At 35.8% G+C, this 17,632-nt stretch overlaps 2 protein-coding genes across 3 annotated transcripts; both read left to right on the top strand.

Annotated features, from left to right (window-relative positions):
• The first annotated feature begins 4,453 nt into the window (after window positions 1–4,453).
• Window positions 4,454–11,899, top strand: LOC105146090 (neuroguidin). Of its 2 annotated transcripts, none has more exons than XM_011056142.2 (4): window positions 4,454–4,750; window positions 6,002–6,536; window positions 7,012–7,362; window positions 7,443–11,899. In XM_011056142.2, the coding sequence occupies exons 1-4, from the start codon at window positions 4,742–4,744 to the stop codon at window positions 7,466–7,468; spliced, it is 921 nt and encodes a 306-aa protein (XP_011054444.1). In that variant the 5' UTR covers window positions 4,454–4,741; the 3' UTR covers window positions 7,469–11,899. The 2 variants fall into 2 exon arrangements, with proteins under 2 accessions (XP_011054444.1, XP_011054446.1); XM_011056144.2 differs by lacking the exon at window positions 4,454–4,750 and adding an exon at window positions 4,915–5,310.
• A 338-nt stretch (window positions 11,900–12,237) lies between these two features.
• On the top strand, window positions 12,238–15,881 carry LOC105146091 (transmembrane protein 64). The gene is made up of 4 exons (XM_011056145.2): window positions 12,238–12,825; window positions 13,247–13,840; window positions 14,211–14,372; window positions 14,444–15,881. Exons 2-4 carry the CDS (start codon window positions 13,310–13,312, stop codon window positions 14,606–14,608), a joined length of 858 nt encoding a protein of 285 aa, XP_011054447.1. The 5' UTR covers window positions 12,238–12,825; window positions 13,247–13,309; the 3' UTR covers window positions 14,609–15,881.
• The last annotated feature ends 1,751 nt before the right edge of the window (window positions 15,882–17,632 follow it).

Here is a 17,632-nt window from a genome sequence, read left to right as displayed (position 1 = left end):
CCGAATATTTCGGAATATTTCTGAAAAATGTTCCAATTCGTATGAAAATTATAAGAAAAATTTTCGCTAGGGACGCGACAGACCTCTATCATATAACGAAGATAGTTCATGTTAAACAAGATTTTGGTCGAGGTAGAAATTTTAATATGGAACAAAGAGCAGTGATTAAATTTAATGCAAAACTTGGTAAAAGTGCATCAGAAACATTTCGATCGATGCGACAAGTTTACGGCAGTCAATATCTAGGTCGTACAGCTGTTTTTGAGTGGCATAAGCGTTTTTTGGAAGGCAGAGAGAGACCCTTAAAGATGACAAAAAATCAGGACGGCCAATTTTGGTTCGAACACCCGAAATGATCGAAAAAGTATGTGATTTGTTGCAAACGATCGCAATGCATCACTAAAAATGATGGAGGAGGCTTTAAATATCAGTAGAGAAATGATTCGAACCATATTACATGAAGATTTGGGTAAAACGAAGGTTTGTGCCAAGTTTGTTCCACACACATTAAGAAGCGAAAAATCAGCGAGAATCAATTATTCCAGAGTTGCAGCCGCAGAAAATAATCCAAACTTCCTAAAATCAATTGTTATGGGTGATGAAACATGGTGCTTTCAATATGATTCAGAAACTAAGCGTCAAAGTGCGGAATGGAAGTCAAAAAATTCACCACAAGCAAAAAAAGTACGAAAAGTTCCATCAAAAATCAAGACAATGCTCATCACATTCTTTGATAGCAAAGGTATTATCCACAAAGAGTTTGTTCCAACTGGCCAAACAATTACTGGTGCATATTATCTCGAAGTTTTAAAGCGATTGTTGGGCAGAATTCATCGTATTCGCCTCGAATATCGTGATCCAGAAAATTGGTCTTTGTTGCATGATAATGCACCGAGTCACACTTCATTGATTGCCCGTCAATGTTTGGCTCGAAATCGTGTTCTGTGTTAAACCATCCACCGTATTCACCTGATTTGGCTCCCTGCGACTTCTCATTATTCCCAAAATTGAAATTGAAATTGAAAGGACGCTTTTTTGATAACATTCCGACCATCCAATCAGCTTCTACACAGGCACTAGAGGCAATTCCGCAAACTGAGCTAGAACATGCATTTGAATCACTATTGAATCGCTGTAACAAGTATTGAAACCAGAGGAGAATATTTTGAATAATAAAATCAAAAAATATGCATATTGTTGTTTCAATTATAATTTTCAGGCCCTGTCCGGGAACATATTTATCGCACTGTGTATAATTAACATATATGAAAAATTTTGAAAAATGTAGATTTTTTGAGAAATGTTCCAATAAAAAAAATGTGAGATAGTTAAATTGAAATTATATAGAAATTCTGAAAAATTATATAAAAAATCTTAAAAAAAATTTTCACCAGGGGTTACTTGCACTTTTTGCACTCAACACTCTCGCTTTCTTTTTTTTTAACTTTTGAGTATATATACAGTGAGTGCAAAAAATATTCGTACAGAGAAAATATTTTTTAAAAAGCTTTATTTTTAAAAAGTAAGTAAATATTGGGTCATCTAAAAAGTATCCGCGGTTTTTAGATGACCCAATTTAGATTATCCAACGAGAAATCAGTTGATGTCGAATCAATAGAGATACAATAATTTCAACATTAATTTGATGTCGATTCAATTCGACATTTAATTGACGATCATTGATCGCGTTTAACGGACTCGATAGTTGAGTGAGCGCTCGCTACTGGAGAGCCTCAGGAAAGAGTAGCAAATTGCATCATGAGACCCGTCTCCTCTGATTGGACATGGGCATCAAAGCTTCATAGGCATGAAAGAGATTAGAGAAAACTGGTCACGTGACCCCCATCCTGATTGGACATGAGCATTTACGTGATGTGATTTGCCACTCTTTTCTTGTGAGGCTCTCTATTCGCTACTATTGATATTGTATTCTTTCAAATCTAAAATGCTGATTGGATGATCTAAAAGAATACACCAATAACAGTGAGCGCTCACTTAACTGTTGAATCCGCTGAATGCAGTTGCAGTCATTTCTTGCTGGGTAATTAACAATTTATTTATAAAGAATAAAATAGACTGTATGTTTCTTAAAATTACATATATCAAAAAGATGTGTATTAATTATAGAAAATATACCATTTGAAAAATAAGCAAAAATTAAAAATTGTATTGTTTGGATGTTTAAAAAGTATTTGTATGTCACCGATAAGATACTGTTAAAGACCGTCAACTGGGTAAATTTTCGGTAGTATAAAAAGGGCCCCAAGAGCTTGCAAGTAATTAAAGAACGCTGACATTATCGACAATTGATATAAATTTGCTATTGTTAACATAAACATTTGGCTCATACATTATTAAATTTATGATTTTTTATTACATAAATGTTCCATAAATAAATATGCATACTTATAAAGCTATAATATCCTATATATTACAATTTTTTCTCTACAGGTATCATCTCTATTGATAATCAAACTTAGACGATAACACTGAAATCACAACTTTAAAAAAAAATTGAGTATTATTGAGTTCTAAATGTATAAATACGACTACTAAACTAATAAATCATAAAATTAATACAATATTATCAGTTTTTAATTCTTAATTACTTCAATATTTACAAGAACGCAAATTCCCGTAAGGATATCGGGCTTTAATAGTACATCGTCGGTGATACAGTCAAGAAATTTGGCTTCTAATATCAGAAATACATGTAAAGCAATACTTGCTCATTTATGTTAGAACAGAATATATTCATTGTCTAAAATTGCTAATTAATGTTTATTTTATTTTCTACAAATAATGCTTTTTTTTTATAAAAAATTTTCTCGTACAAATACTTTTTATATTCACTATATATATTGGGACATCTAAAAAGTATCCGCGGTACTTTGTCACTAGATATATGATCATCAACACACATCTAGTGACAAAAAACCGCGGATACTTTTTAGATGACCCTATATATATATATATATATATATATATGTATGTATGTGTATGTATATATTGGGTCATCTAAAAAGTATTCGCAGTTTTTTGTCACTAGATGTGTGTTGATGGTCATATATCTATTGACAAAGTACCGCGGATACTTTTTAGATAACCCAATATATATCTTATTTTAAGTGCAAAAATTTTTGGAAATTTCAAAAATTTGCGAATAAAGGATCAATTGTATATCTCGAAATGATGTGAACATTACAAAAATGTGCAAATTTACTAAAATATTTATAATTTAATTGGTCAATATCTAGTGAATTTGCTTTTGTAATTTTTACTTCATTTCAAAATACACAATCGATTCTCAGGGCTGCGTTCGAATTCTCACCTGGGTGCTCCCCGAATGTTATATTATTCTTGTTGTTTACCGAACGTTAAACAAGGATGATATGACACCCGAGGAGCACTCGGGTGGGAATCCGAACGCAGCCCTAAGGGTCGATTATATTGTATATTTTGAAATAAAGTAAAAAGTATAAAAGTGAGCAAATTTACTAGAATATTTATAATTTAATTGGTATTCAATACCTAGTAACCTTTGCTCACTTTTCTAATTTTTATCTCATTTCAAAATCTACAATTGACCCACAGAAAGTTTCCTTAGGAAACGAGGTGATATTTACAAAAGCGAGTAAATTTATTAGAATATTTGTAATTGGTCTGTTCGACTTGCTTACACGTAAAATGAGATAGATATATATTTGGCGCTGAAAAGAGAGAAAACGAAGATACTAGTGTAAAAAATGTAAGCAAGTTGAACAGACCTAATTTTATTCAGTTATAATATTTATAATTTCAATACTTAATAAATTTGCTTATTTTGTAATTTACATTTTAATAATGAAGTTAATTATAGATTTTTAAGTAAGATGAAAATCACAAAAATGAGCAAGTTCACTCAAATGCATACAAATTTTTGAAATTTTCAGAAATTAAACATAAAACTCTATCTCTTTCCATTTTTCTTGTCCTTAAAAAGAAAAAATGAGTGAAAAAGGAAAAATGAATTTTATGCGTATCGAGCCAATCGAGCCAAAGCGATAAAAAAGTCACGAATTCACCAATGACAATTCAAGTTTCTCACTGCCAGTTGCTTAATAAAATGCAGTTGGTAGAAGTGAGACCAACAGAAATGCCAACATTACAACATCTGCGCCATCTCGACGAGAATGACGAGATGACGCGTCGTTCAGCACCGGGCGAAAGAAAAAGGCAAAAAAGAGAAAAGAAAAAAGAAAAAAACATCCCCGGACAGGAAGTGATCCGAATGCGACGACACAAGCACAGAGATAACGATTTCCACAGCCTCGTCGTGTCCATCGCAAATCACAAAGTTTCAGTCGATCCGTGGCCATCAAATTGACAATCATATTTTCGTCCCAAGGACGCGCGATCGCGTTTCGAAGATGGCGCCGCTTCTACCTCTCGTCATACAACCGGAAGTGCCGCCTCGTTGAGACTCGGAACACAATTCTCTCGCGCGACGAACGTCGATGTTCGCCGTGTCGCGGGCGCGGAAAAATCCTGCGGCAACGATCGAGTGAAAAAAACTTATCGAAGATCCATCGTCGCGCATCCTAGGGACACTCGCGACAGTCGCTCGGCTGACCAGACTTTTCCTGTGCCGAAAAAATATACCCCCCCGAAAAGGAAAATATCGTCCCACGTGGGGACTCGTTTAATTACAAGTTACGTTGTTTGGATATGCGTCTGTCCGGCTGATTTTTCACGCGGAAGGATGGTGCAGGTGAGTGGCGTGTCGTCCGCGCGTTATCGCCGCGCGATGCGGCCGGGCCGCGCGATATCCGCCGCGTTTTTCTGCCCGTGTCGCCGTCGGGAATTTTTGATTGTTTTTTTTTTCCCTCCGCTGTCATCCATTAGTAAATAGGAAAGATGGCAGCAGATTATTGCGCTTTTTTCCCCCGTGCCTTCGGTCCCGGGCGGACATTTTTCCCGGGTCACCGCAGCGGCCCGGGGCGAGTTTCGCGACGTAATTACCGTCGAAATCGCCCGCCGAGCGCGTTTCCACGCACGGGACACGCCGCGCGGCCACCGTTTCCCTTCCTTTCTTTTTGAATGAAAGCTCGCGAGTCGCGATCGCCGGGACGTACGCATTGCCCGCACGGGACCGCCGCGTTCCGCGCGAGACTCGCCGCTCGCGTGGGCGTTTCGCCAGGAGAACGTCCCGGCGGTTTCGTGCCTTCGCTTAACCTCGCCATCGCGCGGGAAAGTGTTCGTGACACGTAAATAAACGACGTGACGCGCTCTGATTCTTTCGCGATCGCATCGGGAGTCTCGACGATGATCGTAAGATTCGGAAATTATTGCTATTTTTTTTAGGGTGGTCTTGGTTTCCATCAAGAATTATTTTATCTTGTCACAAAGTATATTTTATTCGATAGTCGTCCTGGCAACGTCCCTAGGAAATTCATAAGAATGTCCTTAGGATGTTTGAAGGATGTACTTATAAAATTGTTCAAAAGACACAGGAACTTCTTCTTAGGATGTTTAGATGATATAGAGACCCATACTTGAATGTCTTTCATTTACGTATGGGCATCCTGGGAACATCCATAGGATATTCAGAGGAGATTTAGAGAATCTTCTGAATATCTGTTAGATCTTGAAGGTCTGTGTTTTTTGGAGATGTCCTTGGATATTCAGAGAATATAAAATGCATTCTTAAGATGTTCAAGAAACATAGGAATATTCTTAGAATGCCCTATGGATGTCTTTAAGATTTCCTCTGAAAGTCTGTTATATGGACTCGTCTAACATTGACAAGGATATAATGATTCACATATGAATGCTTTCCATGCTTGATAACACAAGTTGACGCTAGTATTGTTCTGCCTTTATTACTCGTTGAATGTCAAGAAAGATAGAACGATATCTGTGTGTCACTAAATGGAAAGCATCTTGCATTATATCGTGTCGTTTGTGTTTCTTGTTAAAAAATGTCTTTAATTATTTTCTAATAATCTGTTTTCTTTTGTAGGCTATCGACGAGATGGAGCAGAGGGACCTCCCACAGGCGTTTCGCCTGCTGGGAGAGATGAATGCCAACGTCCTCCAGGTGAACCAGGTTGTGGACAATATGCTGATGCGAGTGAAGAATGGCGAGATGTCGACGGACAAAGGCCTCAGCTTCCTGGAGATGAAGTATCACATGCTGCTCTCGTATCTCATCAACCTGACCTACGTCGTCCTGAGAAAATGTTCTGGCGAACGCATTGAGGGTGACCCATCGATCGACCGTATGATCGAGATTAGGACTGTCCTAGAGAAAATCCGACCAATAGACCACAAGCTTAAGTACCAAATAGATAAACTCGTCAAGACAGCGGTGACCGGCACCATCAACAGTGACGATCCCAGTAACTTCAGGGCAAATCCTGATGCACTGGTCGCCAAGCTCGACAGCGAGGACTCTGATAGTGGTCAGGAGGAGGATGAAGACGATGTCAAATCAACGCAACAGCCTAGGAAATCTAACGTTTATGTACCGCCAAAACTCGCTGCGGTGCATTATGGTCAGTTCTGGATCATGAGAAAATTTTTAGCTTTATATATCACATAGAGACGATATTTAATTTGTTAACATTTTCCATATGATGGCAATATAATTTTACATGGTTCATTTCATTTCTGAACTAATCTTAAATTTGTTTTTGGAAAGAACTGTATCCAGTTTATGTTCCTTGCTGGAAAGCTTTCATAATTTGTATTTATTGAATAACGTGTACTTCACTAACGATTAAAAAAAATTACAAGATTAAAAGGAAGAAAGTTTGAGGCACCATTATTGCATCATTATGTATTCATGTATAATATAAATAATTATTCTAGAACTATATTTCTTTTTCTAGTGAAAATAATTGAATGTCTGAAAGTCCAGCATGGGATAGCAGGGAATATGTGACAATTTAAGCATCCAATTTTATGGGTTGCTTAAATTGTTTCCTTTCTTGTTTGCTCGTTGATCCTCGAATCTTTTAATTTCTCCAGATGGCGACGAAACAATGGCGGAGAAGATCCGCAAGGCCGGCGAGAGAGCTCGTAGACGCGCCGTGTCGAATACAGTGCTGCGGGAACTGAAGGAGGAATATCTGGATGCGCCTGTGGAAGACAGTCAGGGTCTGGGCGAGAAGCGAGCGATTCTGGTGCGCGAGGACAAGCGGAAGATCGAGTACGAGGAGAATTACATGACGCGTTTGCCCGTCACCAAGCAAGAGAAGCACAGACGTCGCCAGATGACGACCCTGGGCACTCTCGGCGACGAGATCACTACTTTTGGAGAGTCATCCACCAAGACCGCCAAGAAGAGAAAAGCTCAGAGGAAGGGCAAGGCTAAAAAAAGTAAGAGATTTTCTGTGCGATGTTTTTAGCTCCATGCAAACTGTGTGTCAGGATGCTAAAATCGAGAATTCACATTTTAGGTTTCAAGAAAAAACGGCATCATTAAGAACATGATGAAGAAACGGCTCTGGGACTTTGGATGAGATCTCGGAGTTTCATACAGCATTAACGATTAAGGTAAAAGGTAAAAAAAAAGAAAAATAAATTTACTCGACTTCTTCTTCGAAACAAAAGCAGATGCCACTAATACTCGTTATTAAGTTAAGCTAAAGATAACATCGTAACATCTAGTAATAAAAAAAAAATGACAACGTGTGTCGACGGTGGAGTAAAAATAGCACGATGGTAATTTATTACTGTATAAGACATACTAATGGTCGTGTAATTGATAATTCTAGTTAATAATGATTTTAATCTTTAACTGTTGTCTGAAAGATCAATTTTGATCTGTGGAGTTAAGAGACGAGATCCATCGAGAAAATCGGTATTTCACGTGAGTGTGAACGCGATGAGGAACAACGTCAAAGTAACGATGGCACATACGAGCTTAATGGAAATTATGTGTCGTAATAGCGTAATATTGTATTGTAATGTTGGATCGAGTAGCGAACTTAACGGCTCCAGGATTGAAAATTGTGAATTACACGTAAAAGTTGAAAAGCAGAACATTTCTCTGCTTTATTTTGAAATATTCTCCGGCTACATAGGAACGATGGAAGGAAGGAGGAAATCAGTAAAAAACATAGCAGGAGAGACGATATTGAATTAATTGTTAACAAAAAGCGTAAAAATCACAAGACATTCACAGCAAAAACGCGCAGAAGTTACAAAACTTGAGATTTAGAAAGAAAAAAAAAGACAAAAGAGGAAAAAATCTTTAGAAACTGCACGCACTCGGCGCAACTTCTGAGAATAAATTTTGGAAAGCACTTTGGAAAAACAAGCGAAAAAAAGAGGAAAAAGAGAAGCAAAAACGATATTTCGTTGATATCGCATGTCTTAGGATTTTCTCGCTGTCTTAGAGTAGTGAAGTAGTTACTAGTTTTACTATATTATATGTATGTTTCGTTTGTGTTTTTCCCCTGGTGAAACTGTTGAGGCTATTACAAACATTTGAATGTGAGTCATGTTTTTACGTTAAGTCTCATTTGTCTTTTTATTATTACAATGTGCTTGTGCATTGTATATCTGTTGTTTTTGCGTTGGTTTTAAGTCGTTAAACTTATATTGATAGTAATATAAGGATAACACGAGCGTGTCAAAATTCAAAATTGTCGTCATGTTCTCAGATTTGATTTCCATTGACCGTTTATTTCATTTCTCAGAGGGAGAGAGAGGGGGAGCTTGGCATATTACACAGTAACGGATAGAAAGAACGAAGGAACGAACGAACGAAGACTTCGGGCGAATATCACTTCTGCAAGCTTGATAAATAGGAATATTTGTACAATCAAATCGGGGGATTGAGAATCGCATTATCGATTGTAATTCTTCGCCCCTTAAATAGGTTACATTTTTTTAACGTTTTTAGACGCGGGACTTCTTCACGACGTCCCAGTGAAAGATGTTCCTTTAACGTACTCTTTAAATTCTTTGATATTAAATCTCACTTGAAAGAGTGAAAATTGAGCCAGTCTTGAAAAAGCCCAGGCTTCGCTAATAGAGAGCTAAGATTAACTTCACATTCTCGGTTTAACTTACTATTTATTCTTAATTCTATAAACTCTAGAATTAGGCAAAGGGTAAATTGGACCGTTGAATTAAAGTTGATCTCACGTTGGTGAAACTGGATCTAAGAGTGAGATTTCACTTTTCAGTGGGATTCATTCTAAAAGTTTTAGAGAGTAGCGAAATTGAGCGACACATATTGTTCTATGCAGAGAGTACATGTGTTAGATATATACGTTACTATGTAGCCACATTGCTCACTCCGTGCAGAAGTGATCCCACCCTCCCAGTTTGCCCTTCCCCCCTGCGAGAGAGGCAACTTAACTCGGTTCGCTTGCGTATGCTGGCCAAGGGCTCAACCATCCATAGATATTATATTTTTTACAGAAGTGTTCATAGATTGAGTCAACTTGGCGCGGCGCCGACGATGTGTCGCACGCCTCCCCCTCTCCTCGACGATCTGTGAAGACGATTAATTAAAGAAAAAAAAAAGAAAAAATGTGATAATGATTATTCATGAAGTAATAGTTAAAGAGAAACTTAAACAAAATAGCACAATCGCTGGGCATTATTTACAAAGTGCTAGCAAGCCTAATGTCAGCAGCCTTGTCGTATTTGGTATTTAAAAAAAAAATGAAGTTGAAAAACGCCGAATTGCGGACGGATTTTTTGCGGAACATCCGAACGTTTTCTGGAAAGATGAGCACACACACACACACATACATACACACGTGCGCTCGTTATCGATACGGGATTAATTCTTGGGTGCGCGTGTGGGGAGAGAGAGAGAGAGAGAGAGAGAGAGAGAGAGAGAGAGAGAGAGAGAGAGAGAGAAGAGGAAAGGAAGAAAAATCGAGATATAGAAGTCTCGATGGAATTTGTCCGACATTCGGCTTCCTCATACTCCATTGCATAGACGATAATTTCGGAAGCACACCTACGGCCGGCGCGAACTACGAGCTTGGAAAAATAATATATACCGATCGATACACTTTCATAATCGCCTGTCAGATTACTGCCGATAATGATATTTTGCAATAGGCCTGCAAACATTTTGCACTCGTATACTCCACGAGACATATACACCGGACTTTTTTATACGTATATACGTATTCTAAACGACAAAGAACAACTCCGGGCTCGCAGTCGGAAGTGCGGTAGGTGTGCGAAGGAGTATTCATACGACATACACAACATATCCACACACGCAACATATAGCAGCAAGGTAATAGGATTACATTGAATACACTACCTCAAATCAATAGTAATATGGATTTACAGTAATAACGGGAAAAAAAAAGCGAATCCGCGGTGGTCACGCTCTGCGCCCCCGTTGTTGTTACGAGCCTCGATTCTTTACAGGGTCGCCGACGTTTTTTTACGGGATATATTTCCACCGAAACTTTGTTGAAGGATGTATGTATAGTGGATTTATTCGCCTTAAATATTCTCACCTATCTATATTAACCCTGGCAGACGCAGGTGTGATTTTATAGAGAATGATAAACGTCTTGCGATTCTGCGACGGAAATCTATTATAGAAGAAAAAGGGTAAATATGTTATCGAGGTCATGACTTAACTAATTCAAAGATAGTCGCTGCTCGTTGTTTATTAAAAAGTTAAAGATGCAAAAATAGAGTATAGTTTTCTGATACTAAAATGAAAACAAAGAGAAGCTACAATGTAAAATATTTCTATATAGCGTTGATGGAGGGATTGGGGCAGGAGGGTGGTGAAACTGCTCCTTTACTTATATTAATAACTTCTAATTGACAAAAACACAGGAATTAGATATTAGATTGAATTGTGAAAAAAAATATGGATGAATTTTTATTATTGGCAGCAATATACGTTATGGTTTTGTTATATAATGCCTACCTTGTGTAAAGGTCTGTCTAATCTTTTAAATTTTTATTATATTGTAGATGAAGATTTAATTTAAAACATAAATGTGGCTATAAAGTCCACATGTCGAAAAACGATGTGTCCGACAAATTGTGTTAACTTTTTAATAAATAACGAACGACGATTAAAATCTTGTGAAATCTTACTTAGACATATTTCAAGATCATTGATTTTTGAAGGAGTTGATCTTATAAATATTTATCAGAAGAAGAATTATAGATGAGGATCTAGAACAGATTTGTATTCCGTTTTGTTAATTTGAACTGTCTATAATACAGGAATACAGTTGACGTTTAAATTTATTTATCTATATTCCATCATCAGCACATTAGATAATTGAACGTGAAATTAGGATTAGATGATTGAGCGTTGGTTTCATACATTTAGGGGATCCATCGGATCTCTGCCCGTGTTTTCCAGGGTTATGAGGAAAGGACCTACAAATGTACAAATATACTATATTAGGGAAATATTGCGAGGGCGTTGCCGCTGCGGACCTTTAAAAGAGTAGTCCTTCAAATCCAACAACGCTGCCGAATGCCGAACTGAAAAAAAAAAGAAAAAGAAAGAAAGAAAAGTATCAAGAAGTATCTTTGCAGCAGAGACGGAATGATGATAGGGATGATTTATTGACTACATTCATAGTCTTTGAAGAGTAACGACGTTTGATTTATATATTGGTGAATTTTTCTGTAATTTTATGTACAACTATATAAAATGACAATTCTCAACGTGTGAACGAAAGAAATTGCGAGAACGGAGAGCGAAAGAGAGAAATAAAGGGTGCGATAGAGAAAGAAAGAACGTGAGAGAGAAAGTTTACCTTGTACATTTACAAATTGTGGTTATTACGAATGAATTATTATGATTATTAATTATTATTATTATCACGGATTATACTATGATTATTATTATCATGTAGAATGCTTCTTACTGACTGAATAAAATGTTTTCAATGTCTAAGATTGCCATCTTCCCAATATACAAATTTTATTATATTTCTTTAATACTTACGTAATATTCTTACATGATATTAAGACATCAGATAATTTATTATGCATTCTGAGTTCTTTTATTATCGCAGTCTCTAAAAAGATCCTAAATTATATCTTAGAAATTGTAAACTTGAATTAGAAAAAAAATTGATAAAAGAAATAATACTTTCATTATATTTTTTTTGTTTCCTGTATCCATTTTGTTATATTTTCAAGAATCTGTAATTATGCATATTGATTAAAATTTTTATTTTTGTCTCACTATTATTTTTTTTCATTATTTTTATCTTTCAAAACGAAAAATTAAAACAAGGAACGGCATTTTCTCATCTCGAGATGTAGGATAATTGCGTTATCTGACGCTATTTTAATTCCGAATAATGGATGTATTCACGTTTTTTAAATCCTCAAGAACAAGATAAATATATATTTGAACGTTGGAAAGAAAGAAAGCGAAAATACTGAGTGTAAGTAAAGCAAACAGACCAAGTCTAGTGATTTTAGCTTTGTTGTGGCGCTAGCGCCATCTGCAGGTCCATTTTCGAATCTCGTCCATGCAGATGTATTTCCTGTGGTTTACGACCGTTTGCCACGCTTCCGAATAATTATTTACAGCAATCTAGTTAATTAAAAAAATAGAGATTATACATTTTCTATTTATAGCGAAATGCAACTTTAAGAACAGTCGGTTAAACAGTTAAATAGTTACGTTTACGTTAATATTTTTCTATTGTTTTGCATCTTTTAATAGGTTTATTGCGGTTGACATGTTGCCAAATAACATGTTTAACAACCGAAATTTTATGTGTCACGTTCTTCCTGAACAAATTTATACGCATTTCGCATTATGGGTTGAAGTGTAAGTCGGATTCATCCTTCCATCGATGTTACAAGGTAAAATTAATCTTCGACTCTATGAAATTTATTTAAAATATCAGTAATCTCCTGTGTGTGATCATTAATTTTTTTATATTGATATTTATATTTATTATTTTAATTGTCTTTTCTTGGCAATTTAAGCTGAAGTAAATAAGTTTTATTCTATTATTTAAAGCAGAATAGAAGAGATAAATCTCTTGTGTATGTGTGATCATTATTTTTTTACATTAATTATTTTCATTGTCTTTTTTTGGCATTTTAAGCTGAAGTAGATAAGTTTTATTCTACTATTTTAAGCAGAATAGAAGAGATGAATTTCTTGTGTGTAATCTTATTTTTTAATATTAATTATAATTATTTCTTAGCCATGTAAGTTGAAGTAAATAGATTCTATTCTATTCTACTGTTTTAATTAATTATTATTTGCTTTTTTAAGCACGTTACTATCAAGGACTAGCTGCTCATTGATATACTAGTAGAGAACATTGTAGAGAGAAACATGGACCAAATCATTGATATAGACGATGTCGAGACTGGGATGCGCTCTTCCAAGAGTTCGTGGATACCCTTTGGTTGTATCAGCTCAAACTCAATATGCTACGTCGTGATTACAATTGCGACTCTGGCCTTCCTCGGCACCATCGTCTTCATCTGCAGGGACTACATAAAGCTGCTGCTCTACTGGATCGAGCATCAGAATGCTTGGATCATCGCTGTGATCTTCATAGGTCTGTTCACGGTGGTGTCGTTCCCGATTGTGATTGGCTATCTGTTCCTCATTGTCGCCAGTGGCTACCTGTTCGGTGTGATACGCGGCATGGCGATTGTCATACTCTCTGCTAATCTTGGCATAGCGATTGCCCATGTCACTCTGGGCCTACTGTCCACCAGGCTACCGATTGGTGCCCTCCTGCAGAGTGACACTGCGAGAGCGATACTTCGCGTGATATCCGGGTCCCAAGCTTTCAAGATCGTCCTGTTCGCGCGGCTCACCCCGATTCCGTTCGGTCTTCAGAACACTATTTTTGCAGTACGTACTGTAGAACGTTCATCGTACACAGAGTATATGCTTAATGTGATCAGATATTTTTGGATCTAAAGTGGGAAATTTTGATTACTTTTCGTTTAGGAGACTCAATTCTTACAAGATAACTTCTGAATCTTTTTTTTCCAATGTGAAAAAAAAGAGGAAAAATGATCCAAGAAATTCAATTAAAGAGACAATTCAATTAAATAAATCTAGTAACTATATTACTTTGGCTGCTTTCTTTTTAAGAAAAAGACAGTTGATATAAATGATTCTATCTTATTATTTATTAATGTCATAGAACTCTGATCACATTAAGTATCTCTCACATGTAACTCATGACAATGTTATGTATATTTATATGTATGATTAGGTCAGTAACATAGGTGGTTTTCATTACCACGTAGCCAGTGCGATAGGTTTATTACCTGCCCAACTGGTCAACGTTTATTTAGGCAGCAGTCTGAGGTCGATGCAGGATGTATTGGAGGATAGATCCACGGCGGCGACTGGCTACGTAGTATTTTGCTTCCAGGTGCGTCGAATGTCCTCAAACTTTCACAGAAGTAATTAAAGTAATAATTTTTTTCTCGCTGTGTGTTGTAGATATTAGTAGGAGTCTCGCTGATGGTTTATATTGTACAGAAAGCACGAAAGGAGCTTCAGTTGACGTTGTTCGAGGCCGATCTCGCGTCCATGGCGAATTCCCCTCATTACATTCTGGACGGACTACCAGACTCCAAGATAATTTTAACGAATCTAATTGCGTAATTTTTTTTTTATGAACGTTACAAGCATTTTTGACAATTCTTTTATACAATCAACAGCTCTGTTTTCTTTCTCCAGTTATTATATTTCTAACATTATTATTCTGTGTATCTTCCAGAAGTGATTTTATTAAGACTTATTGATGGTGCTTTCAAAAATTTAGACTCTTGAATGACATTATGCAGGAATCTGTTATCGGAGATAATACGTATTAAGTCTTACCAAAGCTAACGTGATTTTAGTACCAAACAAAGCTCATAGAGCATGCGACGCGTGCATGTATATTTTGTCTAAACAAATGGATGAAACGAAGAGTTCACGGAACTGCAAATCCAATGTATAAAACTTCCTTGCAATAAGAGCATACTAATTTATATATTGCTCATATATATATATATATATATATATATATATATATATACCTAAATCTAAGATTAATGATAGAGACTGAAACTTTACTATTTTACTTTATTTATACACTTTTTGCAATGTTATTGATCAATTATTGAGGTGTGTTTGAGGAGACACTCTACTATCGCTATTTGCCATTTTAATTTTATTGTTCTCCAGATAAGTGTGTCTTAGTAAAATCATGCAAATCTATGATTGCTTATGATAATAAGACTTGTGTATTTATTTTAATTTCGAATATATCGACATTGTATAAACACAGGCAATAATGAATATGTGTATTGCTAGCAATTAACGTCAAGGTAGCAGCATCAAAGATTCTTTGCATTGTTGGCAATATGATAGTATTGATGAGTGTGAGTCTATACATTATGGCAGCAGCACGAACTTTGATAGACTTTAAAGTTGTCGGCAAGTTGCTAAAGTCATATCATGAAGGCATCAACTTGTCAACAAATGTTGACAAGACCCCATTGCTGCAATTCTGGTAGTACATTTATTTGCGAGCAACTTGCCAACAAGACAAACACGTTGCTATCTGGATCATTAGACGTAAAACAAGGAGTGACTCAAATAGAATGACATAAATAAAGCGCTAATAGTGTCTCACCAAATGCATTCTTGGTTTCTCTCAGTTCTTTATAGTGCGAAACATGGTGGAAGAAATCCATCATAATTCGAAATATGTTGTTAATGATATTTAATGTGCATTTGTCTGTTGTTTTTTCTCGTGCAATATATTCCGTTTGTATATTATATTATAAAGAGATATACAGAGTTATATCCATATGTAATTCTGAAAGGAAAATGCGTCCCGATGATCGAAAAAAAAAAAAACGAATAAATTTCTCATTCTTTAACCGAAGTTTGCGTGTAAATAAATTTCAAACTCTTAGTCCTTTTCTCTCTGTCGTGTACTTTGTAAACATTTATTATCTGACTAGAACTTCGGATGTATGTATATCCACGTTTTTCATTTCGCTCGCGTCCCGAAGCTTGAAGAACTTCGCGTATGTTCCCTGTATATAGTGCGTACAAGTAATACCTGATCCTTCCAGCTTCGAGATGTCTAATATATCGTATTATGTATATTTAGAGGAATGGCGGCGTCGTCTCATTTTTATGCCTGCGTACACTTTCGTTTCGTCTCTCTACTCATATATTTTTTTCTGTATATATATATATACTCTCCGTTCATTTTTTTTACAATTCCGTTATCTAACTTAGCGTAACTGGAATCACATTATAAAAATCGTCTCGACGTTCCTTATCGTCATATAATCGTGTATGTACAAAGATAGAGCGCGGCCGGATACTCTTAGCTGCTATACAATTTTTGCTTCTACATCTTATAATATATATATAATTGCTCGTTCTCGCATACGCCTCTTTCCTCAGTAATGTTTTAAGCTCGCGAGAGGCTGATTATGTATATACAATGTACAATATGCATTTTAGCCGATGAACAATTAAATGTAACGTATCGACAATTGTGACACGGAACTAGATCGTGACTCGTCATCATAGATATTTACATGCTAACGAAAACTTAGTTCCTGAAATTTACTCGGATATCTTATCGCAGTTGATTTGTGGAGAGGAGCTTTTGGGGAAGTCAAAAGTGTGAAGTCGATCGTTAACTCGTGTCGACGTTTGCATGCAATAATAACACTTTAAGATTTCGCATCTCATTAGAAGGCATTTTCGGTGAATGAACTTATTCTTAGATTATGAACAAAAAACACGGGATAACGGAGCTGCTATATCTAAGAATAAATCATTTTACAAGAGAAAATGGATCGATATATTTACGGGATATTTCATTCAACGATTACATGAAATATCCCTTGTTGCTTTTAACAATGCGGGAGATACATAAGGAAGCAATTACTCAATTGGAAGGAATATTATGGTCAGTACAATAAAATTTCTATATTCAATTAATTATAATATTCGTATAAAAATTTCCTTATTTAATTAATTATAATTCAAAATCATAATCAATTAAATTAAGTAACGATTAAATTAATTATAATTTGAAATTATAATTAACTAAAGAAGGAAATTTTATATATAACTGACCATAACATTTTTTGTCTCTTCGTCACATCTCTCTGTAAGCCAGAAAACCGCTAGATTTCAGATTAAGAGTTACAATTTGTTGCGTTTAGCGAAGCTGTATAATAATTTCTTGGCTTACATACTTTTGATAAAAAATAGCATATATTGTGTCAAGTGCTTGAAAGCGTTAAATCGCGACGCTTTAATTAACAGCTTCCTTAATACGCTATCTCTAGTCTTAAATCTCCCTTCAATTTACACTCGACGAGAAATATATTATTTCAGCAAACATAATAACAACAACAACTTTATGGCCACATTATAAACACATAGCTATATAGAATACAGAAGAGATTATATATAAAATTGATCTCTAGTTTACTTATAATACGTATCAGCTAACCAGTCCATTAGAAAGCTATCGATATCACAAAGTTCTCGATCTCAAACAAGTGTAGGTAAGTATAAATGACACATAGAGTGCTTTGTCCCGAATCGCTTTTTCGGTTCATTAAGAAAAACGGAGAAAAAATTCTTTAATAAGCGTATTATAAG

This window comes from Acromyrmex echinatior, chromosome 17 (genome assembly GCF_024713525.1).
Source record: "Acromyrmex echinatior isolate Ae372 chromosome 17, ASM2471352v2, whole genome shotgun sequence".
NCBI classification, from domain to species: domain Eukaryota; kingdom Metazoa; phylum Arthropoda; class Insecta; order Hymenoptera; family Formicidae; genus Acromyrmex; species Acromyrmex echinatior.
The sequence above is the reverse complement of the archived record's forward strand: the minus strand, read 5'-3'. Positions and strand labels throughout refer to the sequence as shown.

Excerpts from the sequence above, each read along its gene's own strand:
- LOC105146090 (XM_011056142.2), top strand. Across the intron at positions 6,537-7,011 it reads ACTCGCTGCGGTGCATTATG|ATGGCGACGAAACAATGGCG; the intron begins GTCAGTTCTGGA and ends TAATTTCTCCAG. Across the intron at positions 7,363-7,442 it reads GAAGGGCAAGGCTAAAAAAA|GTTTCAAGAAAAAACGGCAT; the intron begins GTAAGAGATTTT and ends TTCACATTTTAG.
- LOC105146091 (XM_011056145.2), top strand. The coding sequence starts at position 13,310 with ATGGACCAAATCATTGATATAGACGATGTCGAGACTGGGATGCGCTCT. Across the intron at positions 13,841-14,210 it reads TTCAGAACACTATTTTTGCA|GTCAGTAACATAGGTGGTTT; the intron begins GTACGTACTGTA and ends ATGTATGATTAG. Across the intron at positions 14,373-14,443 it reads ACGTAGTATTTTGCTTCCAG|ATATTAGTAGGAGTCTCGCT; the intron begins GTGCGTCGAATG and ends TGTGTGTTGTAG.